The following is a 20591-nucleotide window of genomic DNA, read 5'->3' on the forward strand; positions in this document are numbered from 1 at the left end:
GCATTTTTTGCTGCTTTAAGGTGAAGATAGGCAGTCAAGAAGGCTCCCACATTACAAAATAATTTAAAAGCAAAACCCACACAGAGTTAGACTCTGTCCTGTGGCCAAAGAAGTGTCGCTATCAATCATGTTCACCTATCTTAAGAGACCTTTCCAATTATATTATGTCTGCACTAAGAAAAAAAGCTGCATTTTTAAAATATGATAGTTTAACATCTTTTAGGGCAAGCAGTAGTTGTGTTAGTACTCTCAACCTTCAAAACTTGTCCATTTGCCACACAAGCCATCAGAAGGGGACAAAATGACAGAAGCATGCAAATGCAACTCCACATTTGACAAATTATAATTGCTTCACCATTAAACCTGTTTTTAACAATGGATAAAAAACCAACCAGATTTGCATTCAGTTACAGATGTGTTTTTGTGTGTGGAGGCAGGAGTTGCTGGGGAAAGGTTCCTGGCTAGGCTGCTGCATAAGGGGGTTCATGGAGGGAGAAGTCAGACCTGTCGAGTTAGTTTAGGCTTGACTCTACCTCTCTGAATGGCTCCTTTGCTGCCTCTGTCCCCAATGCCCTCCTGAGGTGGGATTCACAAGGGGGACTTGGGTGCTGCAATGTTCAGCCAAGCTTTTAGGTGCCCAGGCACTTAGTGAAATTCACAGGCCCGAGTTAGGTGCCCAGCCTCCCTATACAATGCTTGGGGAGAATTAGGCACTTAGAAAACACATTCACAAAAGCCAGCATGCTGAATGGGGAGGTGCCTAAACTAGCCAATAGGAAATACTAAGAAGTGGGGAGTGGCCTAAGCCCTGCCCCTCAAAGGGAGTTAAGCACCTAACTCTGGGCTGGAGGGAGGCCCTTCCATCTACTCAGGATTCATAGCTGTCAACCCTCTTCTGGAGTCTGAGTCAGGGCAACCCTTTCTCAAAGATGCAGAGAGAAGCCTCTGAGGCCCATGGCAGATTCACACCCTGGCTTGACACAGTAAGATGAGCCTTGAATTGGCAGTATTGGGACCCTGAGCTGGCTACAACTTGTAACTTATCACAAAATGTTGTACATTTGAGAACTCTGTTCTAGTTTTCTCCCTCTCCCATCTTACCTCACTGGGGTGTCAGGAGGCTACATTAACTACTAGTTAGTGTAGTAGTTTGCACAGGCGCCAGCTTCCTCCAGGCCCAGGGGGTGCTCAAACTCCCGTTCCGCCCAGGCCTGACTCTCAAGCAACCTCTTCCCCAAGCACTCACCCCTGTTCCACCCCAGGCCACGACCATACCCTCTCCCCGGAGCGTGCCCCATCCCCACTCCTCCTGCTCCCCCCGCCCTCCAGGGCCTCCTGCACACTGTGGAACAGCTGATCGTGGCAGGTGGTAGGCACTGGCAGGGAGAGGGAGGAGTTGATTGGCAGGGCTGCTGGCAGGCGGGAGGCACCGGGGGGAGCAGGAGGAGCTGGCTGCTGGTGGGTGCTAAGCAACCATGGAGGTATCACTTATGGTAGTTTGTAAACTATAGAGACTGTCAGATGAAAGCTGCCTTGGGAATCCAAAGTAGCATTAAACAACAGATAAATACGTAGAGCCTTGTTGTGACAGACAGCCAAGATTCATATTTCTAAGATAGCAGAGGAAGTTTCCCTTGATGAAGCCAACTCAGACATATCCATTATCTAATTTTATTAGAGTATTGCACCTGCTGCGACTTCAAAAACAAGCTGGTTTATATATACATCACGCAGACACACAAGTCTGAAAGGCTTGGATTTTATTTCTGAGCAGCTGGAAACTGGTTACACATACTCGTGGGAGGGTACATTCATAAAACACGAACAGAATCCCTTCAGTGTTTGCCGGTTTCTGCAAACATGCCCAGCTCTTACCTCTCTTCTAAGAAGGCAACACGATCCTCAGAGCAGGGGTTCTCAACCTTCTTCTTTCTGAGGCTCCCCGCAACATGCTATAAAAACTCCACAGTCCACCTATGCCACAACATCTGGTTTTCTGCATATAAAAGCCAGGACCAGCATTAGGGGGTAGCAAGCAGGGCAATTGCCTGGTGCCCCCAACCACAGGGGGCCCCAGGCAATTATCTTAGGGAAAAGGAAGAAACACCCAAAACTTAGTTGCTCAGACTTCAGTGTCAATGAGGGCCCCATACAGTGGGGCTTCATCTTTCTGCCTGGGCCCCAGCGAGTCTAATGCTGGCCCTGTTTGGCAGATGTCCTGAAACCAGCTCACAGCCCTTCCTCCCCAGTGGGCCCTGGAGCCCTGGTTGAGAACCACTGCCCCAGAGTACAAGTTACTGTAACACCAACCCCACAACAAGGGCTAAGCCCAAGTGAATATAGAGAAAACTCTACAGACCTGCATGGTGATGGAACAGGAGCTTTTGAAATATCTCATGGTGTGATAGATTCAGCCTCTTCTGAAAGACTATGGTCCACAATTTGTTTATATTGCTTCCATGCCCCTTCCCTCTTTATGCTGTTTTCTTAGGGAAAAGGAAGAAACACCCAAGGTCTTTGAACTAGCAACAGCTTTCAGAAGCTAATGGACAATCAATTGCTCCTTGGGTCACAGGAACTCAGGGCGGAAAAAAATCAATGATTTAAAAAAAAAATAAATTAAAAAAAATCAGATTTTGATAAAATGCTTTTTAAGGAAAAAACCTATCTAAATATAGTTTTAATTAAGATACATTATAGCTCAAAGATATCATGGAATAGGGATTATAAATTCTATAGTATGCGACAATACATTCATGTAATGTTTAAGAAAAGTTTTGTAAATGAGTTCCAATAGTTCAATTTGATTTAAATCAAATTCACCCTGCAGGAACTTATGCACCCGACTGTGAGAGTCAAATAGGGACAGATGTGAAAACAGAGTTGCTCGGGCAGAGTGCTAAGGAATGGCTTATCCTGCTGTTAACACAGATTTTTAAAATTTTATTTAAATACATCATTTATGCAAATATATCCAGGGCTACAGTTATGCCACATTGTAAGAAAATACTGCCAAAATGTATGGAACACAACTCTTCGGAAACTGCAATATATATCCCAACTACTGGTTAATCAAAGAGGAATAGGAGCACTTCATACCAATACCAAGCTAACCCACCAGGGTTCTGCCATGTCCTTGCTTAACAAACCTGAACCTGAGGTAGAATGGAGACTACAGAAGACCAAATTCTGCCCTCAGACCACCAACTTCAGTGAATTTAAGGGCAGAATTTCTCCCAGGCTATTTAAATAGCTCTGTGATAAATGCTCACCATTCTCCTTATTTCTGCTACCTGGCAGATCAAACCAATGAAACTGAAGTGAAGTTCGCACATGCAGGTTTGTAGGGATGCGAATAGATAAAGGCACTTGCATCCAGATTCAGCAAATCATATGCTTAAGTCCTGTAGAAGGTCAGTAGAATTTAAGCATGTATTCAAGTGGTTTTATGAATTGGAGCCTTTTTGCTTAAAATGATGAGAACTACTTTTTAAAAAAAAAAAATTAGTCATTAATCAAGGTCTTAAGCCAAGGTAGCTGGGAAAAAAATTCAGATATAGTTAGTCATATGTAGGACACGTGCCAAAAAAGTTAGTAGCGAGATACTAAAAGATAGGTAATGAGCATTCAAGAATTTCCCATTTTGCATTTGACAAAATTACATTTTGAAATTCCAGTTTCTTTTTGATGAACATAAAATCCCCTATAAATGTTATTATTACATTAAAAAAACCAAACCACTGCCACCCAAATCAATTCCCCGTATATATACTCCACTTAATAGTCAAAATTAACAGTCTTAGAACATGATCTACATCCTTTAGAAACCAAGTCACCTGGATTTTCAGTTGGGTTAGTATTTTTAAAGGAAATTTACTGCACAAGGAGATCCCTCTAAGACAGTAGTTCTCAACCAGGGACACACCTACCCCTGGGGGTAGACAGAGGTCTTTCATGGGGTACATCAACTCATCTAGATATTTGCCTAGTTTTATAACAGGCTACATAAAAAGCACCAGGAAAGTCAGTACAAACTAAAATTTCATACAGACGAGGACTTATTTATACTGCTCTACATACTAGAGCTGACCGTATTTCCCAAAGTAAAAACAGGACACTGCGTGGGGCTGGCCTGAGCTGCCAGGTGGCGATGCTTGCCTGATCCCCATACTTGCCAGGGGCTGGCCTGAGTCCCCCCCCACACCCCCGCAAGGTGTTGGCCTGAGCCACCTGGAGTCTCTGCTCGTACTGTGCTGGCCATGTCTGGGGCTGACTGCCCAAGGCCCACGCCGCGCAGGGCTAACAGCCTGAGGCCCGGTGCGTCTTGTCTGTGCTCACCATGCCCCTGAATGTTCCTCCATGCCCTCATAGGGGGGCACACCCCACTTTTTTGGCAAAAATGGGTATTTGTCCTATTTGCTCTTGTCAACTGATGATCATTTTTGCCAAAAAGGTGGGGATGTCCAGGACAGGGCTTAAAATGGGGACTGCTGTGGATAAAATGGGATGTATGGTCACCCTAATGTAAGTACAATATTTATATTCCAATTGGTTAATTTTATAATTATATGGTAAAAATGAGAAAGTAAGCATTTTTTTCAGTGCTGTGACACTTTTGTATTTTTTGTCTGATTTTGTAAGCAAATAGTTTTTAAGTGAGATGAAACTTGGGGGAACGTAAGACAAATCAGACTCCTGAAAGGGGTACAGTAGTCTGGAAAGGTTGAGAGCCACTACTAAGAAACTACTATATCTGTAACTACTAGCCCCCCAGGAAGGCTACCACATGGTTCAGTAAAAGGAGGGCCAGCCTTACAGAAAATGGCACCCTGGACAAACTTGTATTTTGGCTCCCTTTCTTTATGGTGTATCTGTACTTAAACACACAGTCACATACCTTGAGTTTACTGGAGAAGCTTAAGTTACGGTAGGGACAGTGTGCACCTACAACTGAGACCAGTGCAAAAGGCACTGGCGCTGCCTGGCACTAGCAGGCAGAATGCCAAGCTGGTGACAGTGTGACGTGATGGGAGGATAGGGGGGTGGCAGCTCTGCGAGCCACTAACTGAAGCTCAGCACAGCACGTGCCCAGCACAGGATCTGCTTCCCTGAACTACCATGAACCAACCCCCAGGGAGCCCCGCTGCCTCCGCTCCTCAGTGCCACTCAACTTCAGGCACTGCTGTGTGCTCCCAGAGCACTCGCCACTAGCCCAGGTGCACTCCAGCCACCCCTGCTCCACGGGCATTTGGGGGCGGGTGAGCAGCTACCCTGGCTAGAGACTGCGCCAGGCAGCCCAGTGTGAGTGCAGAAGACACTGGGAAGAAGTAGCTCTCCCGGCCCCCGGAGTCCAGTGCATGGCACAGCCACAGGTGCAAGGCTAGCCCTGGCTCCAGCCTGCCCTGCAGGGCACTTCCCTGGGCCCACTGGGGCTCCCCTAGCTCGTCCCTCGTCAGAGGCAAGTTGCAACAACCTCCCCACCGCAACTTCAGCTCCCTCCCGCACCTGGAAGCTGGCCCGACCCACCCGCTCGCTCTGCTGAGCCGGGACATCGCACGGGGCAGGGGTTACCTACCCGGGTGCCGGCACCTTTTTGACCTCTGCACCCCACCCTTCCCAACAATGGTCTCCTAGGCAGTCACTCATGTCACCCACCCGTAAGGTCAGACCTGAGTAAAAGCATTTTTAAAGACAGCACTATGTTAAGAACTCCGTGAGAGGGCTACAAATGCAGTACTTTGTTTAATGAGGGACTAAATATGAACTTTCAGCCATGTGTCCCAACTATGTCTATTTTGTTTGGTTTGGGGCTTGTTGCTATTAAAAAAAACCCAACAAATGTTTTAGTTATTTTCTAAAGAGACTGCACAGTTGCTTGACTGCTAATGTCAGTTGCAACGTAGTTTGTTTTTGGTTGTCTCTCTATTTTGTTAGTATGTTTGTTCTAAGGATTTAACAGCATTGTGGGAAAATAAATCTAATTGAAAACAAACTGAACTCTTATTTACGGTGAAAGTAACATTTTGTTCCAAAAAGGAGATCAGTGAAAAATGGAATGCAATCCTGAATTTTTACAAGATACAGAAGCAAGGGGGGTGATGCAATAGCCGTAAGGTGGCATGATGTTATGTATTATTTCCTAAAATAACCAGGGGGAGACTACGTTAGCCGCACCTAAGGCTGAGTCTGTGCTAAGAAAACTGACAGTGGCAATAGGGGAGGCTGTAGCACTGATAGGGTTCAGGCATTTTTCCACCTTGCCATTTAACCCTACTCCAAATAGGATTAGACAATAAAGCAACTAAAAAACAAACAATAACAAAAAAATCCCACAAGACACCTAACCCTTCACCACCCTCCACCTACCCATTCTGAAATTATCTAAACTACAGAGTATTGCAGTGCTGTCTTCTACTGGTGAATTGTGGGTCTCAATTTTCCTAGTATAGATATTGCCTATTAAGCAGTGTAATCTAGTAGTTAGAGCAGGAAGACTAGGATTGACAGTTTTAGTTGGATGTATTCTTGGAGGTTTCATCACATGACAATCTTTAATTAAAGATTAATCTTTAATTCCTGGAGACTCCAGGGCAATCCTGGAGGGTTGGCAATCCCAAAGAAGATAGGAATCCTAGGTTCCATTCCCACCTCTGCAACTGGTTGCTGAGCAACCTCAAACAAGTCAATTAAGGCCCAAGTTCCTCAGTTCCCCTATTTCTAAAATATGTAAAACAATATTTACCTTTCAGGGATAAGACTTAATTTGTGCTTTAAAACTTCTTGGGCTCGAGATATTAACAATGATTATATTTTCCCTGAAGAAGAATTTTGTATTAGCAATCTCCTGTCCCATTCCTGTGGAGGCGGCTTGATTTTATTTTTTTTAAACCATGTAAGATTTGAAAATATTCCATGGATTTAAACTATGTTGCATTTTGCTTTGGGACAATCAGACAGCCTGGTGCAAACTATGAAGTTCAGATTACTATTAAATTCTGTCCCCTCCCCTCAATTCTTTAGACTGTAGCAAATCAGGAAATCAGGGCAGCTGTGCAGTTTGTGACACTATGTGACCAATTTACATTCAACACAGTTCTTATGGAAATATGCCAATGGCACCTTTCAATGAAGAGCAAATCAAATTTGATGATTACTTGGAGGGGAATGAATCACCACTAAAAATCGCTACTCCCTTTACTGAGTGTTGAGCAAGTGGAGTTAAATCTTAATTGCCTTTCAAGTTTTGGAAAAGTAGTTTACAGATGCTCTCAAACCTGACAAATATTGTATGCAAAATTAAACCTTAGGATGTTAACTTTGAAGTAATGAACCCTGGATATAGAGCATTCAAAGAAAGTATTTTATTTCTTTTATAAGAAGTGCAAATGAGAGGGAAACAAAACAATACAACCACATGTACAAGTCTGGTATTGAGACAAAATCCTTAAATCCTGACAGAAGTTGTCAACTTCTATATCTTCCTGTTTGCATACTCTCTGAACTCCCTTGCAGGTATTTTTCTTCAGAAAAAAAAACAAAAAACAAAAAAAAACCACTAAGCACTTCTTCATAGCACTGGGCTCTGGTCCAAATAGTCAAGCTACCTGGTTACTTTAGATATATTTTAGCCCTTCTGTTTATAATGGTGTAAGATTTTTTAATCAAGACCTTAGTTATTTGTTCAAATACCTAAAGGAAGCAAACATCAAGAGCTGGAACAGGCAGTTTTTCTCTTCCTTTTGTATGCTTTTCTCCCAAAATAAAAAAGTTTTCTACACATAGTTCTGAATTCTTTCTTTCACTGCCACCAGCAAAACTTTCTGGCATATCAAAGAGAAGTATTTTGACTGCCCCAACACCGCCAAAAGAAAAAGTTTCCAATAAACAAGGTCAGTAAGACTCATCGCATGAGTATAGTTCCCAATCGTTACCTCAGTGTTTCACAAGCTGGGTGGGGCAATGAAGAGCAGAAGAAAGAAATTGGAGCGAAGGGGAAGACTACATAGCCTCATATCTACCCCGCTCTGAAAATGCACTCCCACAAAAGAGGAAGAAAAACAGTGGGAAGGTCTTCAGAAGTCACCACCACCAGATGCAACTGGCTGCAATAGTAGGTTGTATGTACAAGTTTGCAGATTTCATTGTCTGCACACAAAAAGTTGTACCCCACTAGTGTGGATGCAGTTTTATCCTGGTAAAAAAGGGTCCATTACTGTATAGTTATTTCCATACAGGAACAGGAATAAGCTATACTGGTATAAGGCACCTTGATACCAGTATAACGCCATCCACAATAGTGGGGTTATACCAATACAACCATACTAGTTAACCCCCTCCCAACATAGTTATACCAGTACAAAAACTGTGTTTTAGACCAAGCCTTATGCTACTATCCCAGCAGTTCTCAAACTCGGTCATGACCCTGTTTTAATGGGGTCGCCAGGGCTGGCGTAAGACTTGGTGGGGCCTGGGACTGACGCCGACGCCCGAGGGCTTCAGTCCTGGGCAGTGGGGCTCAGACTTTGGGTTTAGCCCCCCACTGTTTGGGGTGGCGGGACTTGGGCTTTGCCCCCCACCCCGCCCAGGACAGTGTGACTTGGGCTTTGGCCCCGCCCCCGGGTGATGGGGCTTAGGCGGGCTCAAACTTCAGTCTCGCCTCCTGGGCTCCTGTAGTCATTTTTGTTGTCAGAAGGGGGTTGCTCTGCAATAAAGTTTGAGAACGGCTGTAAACTATCCCAAGCTTCTCTTCTATGCTCCTGTGGTGGCCAGCTCAGCTGCAAAATCATGCTGCCTGGCCCCGTGAAGCTAAATGACAACCTTCCTCACCGGAAACAACATGCAACTTTCTGTTGAGTTAGCCCTAGAAGATTTAGAAAGCAAAAGACTAAAAAAAAAAGTTTCTCAAGGGCATTTGGGGCCCTCTACTTTGTTTGTGCGCATCATTTGTTGGTAATTTAGTTAACTGTAAATTACAGTTATTCCAGATAAATAACCAATTAACGTGTGCGCTGTTTTGAAATTGCTCAGAATCTTCTTGGATTTGGAAAATTACACAAGGCATTTCAAGAAGTCTTGGGAGTGGACCCTGAGACACCAATTTCCACCACTGAGTACATGGGTGCCTCCCCACCAATCCCCAACATCGCCTTTCAGGCGTGTGTAAAGTTGTCAAAATAAAGACACACAGGGTTTGATCAGAGGAAAACTGAAACATGGCTTAACTGCTTTATCTAGAAGCATAGCGTCACCTGACTGAAAGCAGCCATTTACACTACCTAGAGACTCACTGTGCACATTGGTATAATTCTACATGCCTCAGTGAGACACACTTCAAAAATAGCATTTGTGAATCCTTAATAGGGAACAAGCATCCTTACCTTTATTACAAACACTACATAAGGTTATTAGAAGAGTAGTTTATTTTTCACTACATGATTTACTTTTTGCATTTCTCTCAGTGCAGGTGGTGAAAGACTGGTTGGATTCATTTGCAAGTTCTCATGCTCTAGCATATGCTGCAAGGTGTCATTCGTAAATTCTGTAGGAAATGTTTGTTACCCTGTTTCCATGAGAATGTATTTTAATTTGGTGCATTTCTATTATTAAGTGTAGCGAAACCTTGTTTTCCAGAATCTAAATTTTAGGCCAAATTGACCTGACACTGTCCCCCTTAAAAGCAATTTTAGTCTGTTAATAATCAACCAATCAATCAATATAGAAATACTAGTCTAAATGGAACTTGACAAGCAAATAAATTGATAAGGTCCCTGGCTCCTTGGAGCTTAAGATCATAGGACCAGATTCTGCAAGCCACTCCACAAAAAGAATTTCCATTGTTCCTGAGCCCAGTGTGTCTACTTAATTGGACAGTAAATCAGAACACAGCGTGCTGGGTATGAGACAAGACAGCATGCAGCCCTGCTCTTGGTACAAAGTCATTTCTTGTTATTTTTGTTTTCTTTCCCACCATCCTGTTACATAAAGCAGGTCAGCAGAGCTAACATTTTTCTGCATGTTTCTTGTGGTTTCTTGGGGTTGATTATTAGAAGGCAAGCTAAGTTTGGTGGACATTTGTTGAAAGGCTTCACAGAGAAGTGGGTTTTTAGAAGGGATATTGAAGAAGGGAGGACAGTCGACTGACACACACAAGATCAAGAAGGCTATTCAAAGCCTCATGGTGCTGCATTGCAGAAGGCAAGTACCGAGGGGAAAGGATACAAATGGAGCAACCAAGCAGAAGGCTTAAGAGGAGTACAGGGAGAGAAGGGAAGAGACAAAAGTAAAGATGTGTGTCTGGAGTCATGCAGGACCTTGAAGACAAGTTCAGGGAAGGAAATGAAATGAAGGGACTCAAACAGGGGCATGGCAGTTTGAGCAGTAGGAGAGGAAGATAATTTTGCCAGCCTAGTAGTTTTGGATGTGCTGGAGGGCGAGTACATTGACAGGTGGTTCCAGTAGTTAAGGCAGGATGACCAGAGACAGACGGAAAAAGGATGGATTTTAGAGATGTTATAAGAACCAGCAGGAATCAACAAAAGCATGGATACTGGTTGGGGGAAAGAAAATTTAAATATGACCCAGACTGTAAGTGATGCAGCTACCATGGGTGAAATCCTGGGCCTCAATGAAATTAATAGGATTTTTGCCACTGACTTCAATGGGGCTGGATGTCACTCCACGTTTTCATTCTCTGTGAGAAATGCCATGCACATGATGACATTATATACCATAGTTTAACAATAGTGACAGCAATATTGTAAGCCTAGATGACCTGGAGGATAGCAACATTATCATCAGCTGCTACCAAGAGGGCTGAGAGAAGGGAAAAATCAGCGTCACATTTTAGCCATGTTGAGTTTGAGCTTGCAACAGAACACACAGGAAGAGTCATCAGAGAGGTGGGACTAGATATTGAAAAGTGTGATTATTTTCGAAGTAGTCAACATGGAGATGGTGAATGAAGCCATAAGAACTTGAGGAGGTCTAACAAGGATAAGGGTGTAGAGCAGTGGTGGGCAATCAGCGGCCCGCAGGCTGCATGCAGCCCGTTAGGGTAATCCGCTGGCGGGCTGTGAGACAGTTTGTTTACACTGACTGTCCGCAGACACGGCTGCCCGCAGCTCCCAGTGGCATTGGTTCGCCGTTCCCAGCCAATGGGAGCTGCGGGAAGCAGCGCGGTCTGCAGGGACGTGCTGGCCGCTGCTTCCCGCAGCTCCCATTGGCTGGGAACGGCGAACCACAGTCACTGGGAGCTGCGGACAGTCAATGTAAACAAACTGTCTTGCGGCCCACCAACAGATTACCCTCACACGTCGCAGGTGTAGAGAGATAAAGGCATAGAGGGGGATAAAGGACAGAATCCTGAGGGGCAATAGAAGAAGCGTGACTGGGTATTGTCTTCACTGCACAGCTGGCCAAGGTGATGGGTGCCTGAGTGAGGCTAACCTGGGTGTGAACATTCCCACAGCAAAGCCTACCCTTGTTACTGTGTCCTCACTGTTTCTGCATTCACCTGTGTGTGTCTGGAGATGTATCCCATAGTTCTTTTTGCCAAGACACTCTAGAATTCACTCCCAGTCAGTCGTGGGAGAACTTGTCTGTCCTTTGAGGCAGTGTCATCAGTTTGGAGGTGCTAGGGGATCTAATGCCCCCCACAAGGTTTTTGCACTTGCTTAAAGTTCCATAGGCTACAGAGCCGGCAGGGGCCCTGGCCCAGCCACTTTTAAGCAGTGGTCCTGTTCTAAATCAGCACAGCTGCTGCCAGAGCATTGCTCCAGCTGTGTGGTCACAATGCCACTAAAATTTGACCCAGCCAGGCCAAACTTCAGGAAGTGGCATTGCGACTTGGTGCACAGGGTCGCAACACTGTTCAAATTTGCCCTGCCACCCCTCTGTCCAGACAGAAGGCCAGCCGGGCCCAATGGTGTTGCAACCTGGTGCATAAAAAGTCTGTTCCTGTATGTTGAAACACAGGGGAGTCCAACGAGAACCCAACTTGTGGCAACACAGGCTCATGTACCATGTGGATAAGAGATGGGAGACTCCCCGACTGGGAGAGACCTGGAGTACCTGTGGGAGGAGAGTGGGGAAGACAAATGGGGTTCTTGCTGGGGGGGTGGAAGGGGTGGGCAGACGGGAGGGAAGGATCAGAATTCCCGCTCTCCCCCACTTCCTAAATATCTGAATTCACACTACTGCTTTGAGGGGAATTGTGGAAGGGCATTGGAGGACTATTGGCACTTGAGTGATTTTGCCTCCATCCCCAGTGCAATGTGGGTGGGTTCGAGCCGGAGTTAAAGAGCAGTTTAGTCTGTAAGCTACAACCCAGCCATATAAACTAGTCCAGGGTTTAAACACCTCTAAACTCAGGTCAACGTTTTCTCTGCATGGACGGTAAGGATGGCTGGGCTAAAATGAAGGCAAGAGTCTGGGTTAACTATGCAGAGAAGACATACCCACAGAGGCAGATGTTGAAGGAGCATTACAGAAATGGAATGAGATCTCAGTAAGCACAGAATCATAAAAGCACAAGGAGGAGAGCCCGATCAACTGTGATAGAAGTAGCAGGCTCTTGTTTTCTTTGTCTCTGCATCTTTACACATACCCACACGCATACTTAACTTTTATGGATCACTTAACACTCCTGAGCCTTCATCAATCCTCTCCACTATATCCTACAAGGATATGCTTCATAGGTAGAGCCCTACCAAATTCACAGTCCATTTTGGTCAATTTCACAGTCACAGGATTTTAAAAATTGTAAATTTCATGATTTCAGCTATATAAATCTGAAATTTCATGATGGTGTAATTGTAGTGGTCCTGACTCAAAAAGGAGTTGTTTTGGGGGGGAGGATAGGGAAGGGGGAGTCGCAAGGTTATTGTAGGGGGTTGCAGTACTACTCCCCTTACTTCTGCGCTGCTGCAGAGCTGAGCAGCAGCTGCTGGCCGGGAGCCCAGCTCTGAAGGCAGAGCCGCCACCAGCGGCAGCCCAGAAGTAAGGATGGCATGGTAAGGTATTGCCACCCTTACTTCTGCGCTGCTGCCTGCAGAGCTGGGCCCTCAGTCAGCAGCTGCCACTCTCTGGCCGCCCATCTCTGAAGGCAGCAGCGCAGAAGTAAGGGTGGCCTGATATAGTATTGCCACCTTACTTCTATGCTGCTGCTGCTGGGAACGCACCTCCGGCTCCAGACAGTCTCTGCTTCCCACCACCTGTGGGGCCCCACCTGTCTCCCTGGAGCTGAGCCGCCTGGGACTGGTGCAGAAACCTGGCCAGTCTCTAGCAATCGGGGGGAGACACACGACGGTGTGTGGGGCTTGGCTGGGCCCCTCCAGGCAAGTGGGTCCTGAGGGAGTCTGGCCAGGGCAGGCCCTGGCCTGGATGATCGCACCTCTCCTGAGATGCCGGAGTGATTCCCTCCCCTGGGACCAGCCCTGGCAGCTCAGCCCAGCAGACACAGTCTCTTCCCAGAAGGGCTGGTGAGTGTGGCCAGGAAGCAGGGTGTGGATCTCTGGGAGGCCTGGGGGCGTGTCCTGGGCTGTGAGGGGGCAGGGAAGATCTCTGTGTGTTGGGGCTCTAGGGAGTAGAGGTTCTGTGTGGGGTGCACAAAGCCTTGGAAACAAGCAGGGAGAACTGGAGGTCCTGGTGATGTCAAGGAACTATGACGTGATTGGAATAACAGAGACTTGGTGGGATAACTCACATGACTGGAGTACTGTCATGGATGGTTATAAGCTGTTCAGGAAGGACAGGCAGGGCAGAAAAGGTGGGGGAGTAGCACTGTATGTAAGGGAGCAGTATGACTGCTCAGAGCTCCGGTACGAAACTGTAGAAAAACCTGAGTGTCTCTGGATTAAGTTTAGAAGTGTGAGCAACAAGAGTGATGTAGTGGTGGGAGTCTGCTATAGACCACCGGACCGGGGGATGAGGTAGATGAGGCTTTCTTCTGGCAGCATGCCCTGATTCTCATGGGTGACTTTAATTTTCCTGATATCTGCTGGGAGAGCAATACAGCAGTGCATAGACAATCCAGGAAGTTTTTGGAAAGCGTAGGGGACAATTTCCTGGCGCAAGTGCTAGAGGAGCCAACTAGGGGGGGCGCTTTTCTTGACCTGCTGCTCACAAACCGGGGGAAGCAAAAGTGGATGGGAATCTGGGAGGCAGTGACCATGAGTTGGTTGAGTTCAGGATCCTGACGCAGGGAAGAAAGGTAAGCAGCAGGATACGTACCCTGGACTTCAGGAAAGCAGACTTCGACTCCCTCAGGGAACGGATGGGTAGGATCTCCTGGGGGACTAACATGAAGGGGAAAGGAGTCCAGGAGAGCTGGCTGTATTTCAAGGAATCCCTGTTGAGGTTACAGGGACAAACCATCCCGATGTGTCGAAAGAATAGTAAATATGGCAGGCAACCAGCTTGGCTTAATGGTGAAATCCTAGCGGATCTTAAACATAAAAAAGAAGCTTACAAGAAGTGGAAGGTTGGACATATGACCAGGGAAGAGTATAAAAATATTGCTCGGGCATGTAGGAATGATATCAGGAGGGCCAAATCGCACCTGGAGCTGCAGCTAGCGAGAGATGTCAAGAGTAACAAGAAGGGTTTCTTCAGGTATGTTGGCAACAAGAAGAAAGCCAAGGAAAGTGTGGGCCCCTTACTGAATGAGGGAGGCAACCTAGTGACAGAGGATGTGGAAAAAGCTAATGTACTCAATGCTTTTTTTGCCTCTGTCTTCACTAAAAAGGTCAGCTCCCAGACTGCTGCGCTGGGCATCACAAAACGGGGAAGAGATGGCCAGCCCTCTGTGGAGATAGAGGTGGTTAGGGACTATTTAGAAAAGCTGGACGTGCACAAGTCCATGGGGCCGGACGAGTTGCATCCGAGAGTGCTGAAGGAATTGGCGGCTGTGATTGCAGAGCCATTGGCCATTATCTTTGAAAACTCGTGGCGAACGGGGGAAGTCCCAGATGACTGGAAAAAGGCTAATGTAGTGCCAATCTTTAAAAAAGGGAAGAAGGAGGATCCTGGGAACTACAGGCCAGTCAGCCTCACCTCAGTCCCTGGAAAAATCATGGAGCAGGTCCTCAAAGAATCAATCCTGAAGTACTTGCATGAGAGGAAAGCGATCAGGAACAGCCAGCATGGATTCACCAAGGGAAGGTCATGCCTGACTAATCTAATCGCCTTTTATGATGAGGGATGAAGGGAAAAGCAGTGGATGTATTGTTTCTTGACTTTAGCAAAGCTTTTGACACGGTCTCCCACAGTATTCTTGTCAGCAAGTTAAGGAAGTATGGGCTGGATGAATGCACTATAAGGTGGGTAGAAAGCTGGCTAGATTGTCGGGCTCAACGGGTAGTGATCAATGGCTCCATGTCTAGTTGGCAGCCGGTGTCAAGTGGAGTGCCCCAGGGGTCGGTCCTGGGGCCGGTTTTGTTCAATATCTTCATAAATGATCTGGAGGATGGTGTAGATTGCACTCTCAGCAAATTTGCGGATGATACTAAACTGGGAGGAGTGGTAGATACGCTGGAGGGGAGGGATAGGATACAGAAGGACCTAGACAAATTGGAGGATTGGGCCAAAAGAAATCTGATGAGGTTCAATAAGGATAAGTGCAGGGTCCTGCACTTAGGACGGAAGAATCCAATGCACCGCTACAGACTAGGGGCCGAATGGCTAGGCAGCAGTTCTGCGGAAAAGGACCTAGGGGTGACAGTGGATGAGAAGCTGGATATGAGTCAGCAGTGTGCCCTTGTTGCCAAGAAGGCCAATGGCATTTTGGGATGTATAAGTAGGGGCATAGCGAGCAGATCGAGGGACGTGATCGTTCCCCTCTATTCGACATTGGTGAGGCCTCATCTGGAGTACTGTGTCCAGTTTTGGGCCCCACACTTCAAGAAGGATGTGGATAAATTGGAGATAGTCCAGCGAAGGGCAACAAAAATGATTAGGGGTCTAGAACACATGACTTATGAGGAGAGGCTGAGGGAGCTGGGATTGTTTAGTCTGCAGAAGAGAAGAATGAGGGGGGATTTGATAGCTGCTTTCAACTACGTGAAAGGGGGTTCCAAAGAGGATGGCTCTAGACTGTTCTCAATGGTAGCAGATGACAGAACGAGGAGTAATGGTCTCAAGTTGCAGTGGGGGGGGGTTTAGATTGGATATTAGGAAAAACTTTTTCACTATGAGGGTGGTGAAACACTGGAATGCGTTACCTAGGGAGGTGGTAGAATCTCCTTCCTTAGAGGTTTTTAAGGTCAGGCTTGACAAAGCCCTGGCTGGGATGATTTAACTGGGAATTGGTCCTGCTTCGAGCAGGGGGTTGGACTAGATGACCTTCTGGGGTCCCTTCCAACCCTGATATTCTATATTCTATGATTCTATGGGTGCTGGGCAGTTGTGGTGGGGCTGTGGGCAGGAGTGGTGGTGGTGTGCAGGGCACTGTGCATTTGTAGCAGAGTCTGAGGTGGGGGTGCTGGGCATAGTGGGTCCAGGGGGCTCTGGCCATAGGGAATTGGGGGGAGAGGGGGCATTCCAGTGTTGGGCAGGGAAGGGAAAATGTGTGGCATGGCAATGGGCCCACCCCTGAGGGGAAGGGGCATGCTGGCAGCACAGGGCCAGGCGGGCCATTGTGCGTCTGCCAACTGTTGGTTTGTGAATAGTGCCCTCACACTGGGCTGGGTGGACATGCCATGCCCCTGGCTGGCCCCTCACTCCAGGGACCTACCCCCAATGCACCATGCCCCATTGCCCCCATGGGGGCCCACAGATATGTTTGGCACGAAGGCCGTAAAAGGTTAATCTGGCCCTGCTGGGATCAAACATATGGCCAACCCCATTTTCTTACTTCTCTATTCCTCACTGCTCACCTCCATAAACGGCTGCCCTGAGTGTACAGTAACTCCTCACTTAAAGTTGTCCCGGTTAAGGTGGTTACATTGCTGATCAATTAGGGAACATGCTCGGCGGAAGAGGGGGGCTAATGTCAGGGTGTCCCCCTCCCCCCTGCTTACCTCATCTTCCATAGAGCAGGGGGGACACACGATAGGGCTCAGAACTAGGGCTCAGGACTGGGACGGAGGGAGCTTCCTGGCAGCAGCTGCCCTCTCAGCTTGCTTATCTACTTAAAAAGGCAGTGTACTTAGAATGGGGTCAGCGTACTTAAAGGAGCAATGTGCATCTCTCTCTCACACAGGGTGTGTCCCTCTCTGTCTGCCATGCTGTCTCCCCTCCCTCCATTCGTGCTGCCTTGTAGAGTGTAAGGCTACTTTAACAACGAGTTAACCCTTGAGGGCTCAGCCAATTGCTAGTTCATCATTTAGCAGTAAGGCATTCCCTGGGAAATATTCCACCCTCTGACTTCACCACCTCAACCAAGCTTCACAATCATCATCGCTGTATACCAGTATTAAATTGTTTGTTTAAAACTTATACTGTGTGTGTGTGTATAATATAAATAAGACAATATATAGTCTTTGTCTGGTGAAAAAAATTTCCCTGGAACCTAACCCCCCTATTTACATGAATTCTTATGCGGAAACTGGATTCGCTTAACATCGTTTCACTTAAAGTTGCACTTTCAGGAACATAACTACAAAGTTAAGCGAGGAGTTACTGTACGTGTTTTTTACATGTAAAAACTATTGCATAGGCTCCAAAGAGCCAAACTACATGCCAATTAATGCACACACTAGATGCATAGCAAGACACTAACAGTTTAGTATTACTGTGTGATCTGTTGAGTCTTATTAAGTAGCTGTAAAGAGGAGTTATACATACAAGGAACGCGTCTCCCTTCCACCACCAACCACTCCTTATGGTTAGGAAACGGTCCAGTGCTATAGATGTAACAAATCATGGAGGTTAAGTGAGATGCAAAGAATAGACTTGCTATATATTACAAAGATTAAACTATACACTGCATTTACTCACCATATTATAAAGGGGTTCTTTAGTAATTGGTTATTAAAATATCTAGTATTTACCCCTTCACATATACTAAGCTTCATACAAATGAAGCTCAAATTGTAACCCTTCCCACCCAAGCAAACCATACAATTTTGACTGGGAAAAACTTGGGTTAAGGGGAAAGCAGACCAAGTTATTAAAGCTAAAACACAGATCCCAGGCAAACTTTTCAAAGTAGAACTTACTAAGCACGTAGAAAAAACAAACACAGGCCAAACAAAGAAGAGGATCAAGCGCACCAATTTCTTGACTTCATCTTTTGTTTCCCTGATTCTCATGCCACCACCTAGGCTCCAGATATCCAAAAGTATCCACACAGAGATAAAAAAGAAGAAGGGGGAATCTGTTAGTTTTGGTGGCTCAGTTAATCTTATTCGTTAAAGAGTTGCTACAGTAATGCATCAGCAAACAGTTCAGTAGTGTAATTCCACAGAGTAGTACCTTATTGAGGCAGCCTAAGGAGGAGTCAATACATTTTTGAAACCTAGGGAAATTAACACACACACACACACACACACACACGCACAGAGTTAAACTGGTAGTTGAAAAGGAAACTTTTACACCGTTCTGGTTAAAGGTTGAAAAGCAATTTTAGAAAACGGATTTAATTAGACTCTAACCACTGTTCCACAGACAGTAAAGACAAATTACACTTACAGTAAACAAACCGATGAAGTGAGCTGTAGCTCACGAAAGCTCATGCTCAAATAAATTGGTTAGTCTCTAAGGTGCCACAAGTACTCCTTTTCTTTTTGCGAATACAGACTAACACGACTGTTACTCTGAAACCAGTAAACCAACTGTATTTTAAAAAATTAACATCTCTCCCTTTGGTGGAAAACCTCACGTTTTTATTGTAAACTCAACTATTCCTTTCAGTTAGATGTGTTTTAAAATTATACAAGATACTACATTGTCTTAAAAGGACAAAAGAAAAGGGGGAAAAAAAACCTACCACGCACATCACCTGTTGATATAAACCCAGTCTGCTGGCCTGTGCCCCAGGGAAGCCATATGCCCTGCCTGCAACTGGCAAAAAAAGCTGAATGCTCAGCACTATGACTTTTGCAGTGTGGGAAATTTATAGAAAGTTGATTCAAACTCAGTACACCAATTAAGAGAAAGTATTTGTCAAACTCTCTTTTCTCATGTTAAAAATAAAATTCTTCATGAAATCTCAAATGTCAAAGACACCCCCCATAGGTATGAATGAAAATACTTTGTTAGAAAACCAAAGCTATTCCCCTCCCCCTTCCTTAAAGACAGACATACACCTCTTTTAACTGCACCCTACTTTCAAATGGGATTTGCTCTCTAAAACACACATCCCCAGGAAGAACGGCCCTCCCCTGTTAGAGATCTCTCCCAGAGATAAACTTTGAGATACTTAGGACCTAGGTTTTGCATGGCAAGTGTCCCAGCTAAATCAGGAACCTGCTTGGGGCAGGGACTTCTAAAGAGGCTCGTAAGACATTTACGGGAACACACAGCACTATCCCGATAGACTTTCATTCAAAGTTTTGGCGCGGGGCGGGGGGGGGGGGTTAATCGCATGACACGCACACGTGTCTCGTTTTTGGGAGGATGTTGGTTAAGGAGACATCAGCCTTAGCTCTCCCTGTCTCCGCGGCGGGTTACTAAGGCTGTCTTGCCTCACAGGGAGGATTTGTGAAGCTCTCTTAACCGCGCTTTGAGATCCTCACGTTCAAAGGGTCACACCGGCCAGCCCGCCATAGTCACCCCCAGAGCAGCCCGAACGGGTGAGGGGAAGCAGCTCCCCGCACTTACCTGCAGGATCTTCTCCAGCCCCTCCTGGCCCAGGCAGGGAAACTCCTTGAGCAGCTCAGTTTTCTTGTCCTTGTAATCTTCCGTCGCTGCTCGCCAGTTCGGCTCCTCCAGGACCTCAAAGATAGCTGCCCCAATGGACAGGTAGAAGATGATGGCAGAAGTCAGCAAGGGGCCCCTGTCTACCATGGTGCTGGGGGGGGGGGGCGGCTCGGGGACAGTGACAAGCAGGGCGCTGCCAATGCCTTGGCGAGGCGCAGGGAAGGGAACAGCAGCCTTGGGCTCCCTCTGGAGAGCGACTGAGAGACGCTGCTCTTCTTCTTCCTCCTCCTACTCCTCCTCCTCTTGCCTTGCCTTGCCTTGCTCTCCCTCCCCCCACACCTTTCTTCTCTCCCTCCCTTTTTGTCTGTGTGGCTCCCTCCCGCTGGCCTCTCACTCTCTCTCCTCCCACCGTCTCCTCCCTCCTCTTCTCCCCTCTCCCCCGGGCTGCCTCCGTCCCCTCTTCCTCCCCCCTCCCGCCTCGCTCCTTCGGCGGCTGTTTGAATTGGGTGCCCCGACTCTCCCCCGCCCTTCCCGGGCGGCGCATGCGGGGCGGCTGGAGGGGAAAGTTCCCCGCCTCGGCTGAGCAGCTCTGGGGCAGGTTCCCACCCCGGAGACCCAGGACGGGGAGGCCAGGGGGACCTGCGTTCAGCCGCGCTTTGCCCGCTCCATGTGCCTCTGCGACCCCGCTCCGCTGGGCTGCCTCCCCCGCCCCGGCAGCCACGTGTGTGCGCTCCGCCGTGCAGCCCGCCACGGCGGCCCCGAGGAGGGCGACCAGAGCCCCGGTAGAAAGAGTC

At 46.9% G+C, this 20591-nt stretch overlaps 1 protein-coding gene across 2 annotated transcripts in view; it reads right to left on the minus strand.

Annotated features, from left to right (window-relative positions):
* KCNK5 (potassium two pore domain channel subfamily K member 5) overlaps positions 1-20079 on the minus strand; it is a 68501-nt gene extending 48422 nt beyond the window's left edge. Inside the window, exon 1 of one of the 2 annotated variants that reach the window (XM_048843473.2) lies at positions 19759-20079. In XM_048843473.2, the coding sequence (XP_048699430.1) occupies positions 19759-19944 (186 nt within the window). In that variant the 5' untranslated portion in view covers positions 19945-20079. Of the gene's footprint in view, positions 1-18155; positions 18264-19758 lie in introns of those variants that run through there. The other variant, XM_075127031.1, reaches the window with a different exon arrangement.
* Positions 20080-20591: the final 512 nt, after the last annotated feature.

This window comes from Caretta caretta, chromosome 3 (genome assembly GCF_965140235.1).
Source record: "Caretta caretta isolate rCarCar2 chromosome 3, rCarCar1.hap1, whole genome shotgun sequence".
Taxonomy (NCBI): Eukaryota; Metazoa; Chordata; order Testudines; family Cheloniidae; genus Caretta; species Caretta caretta.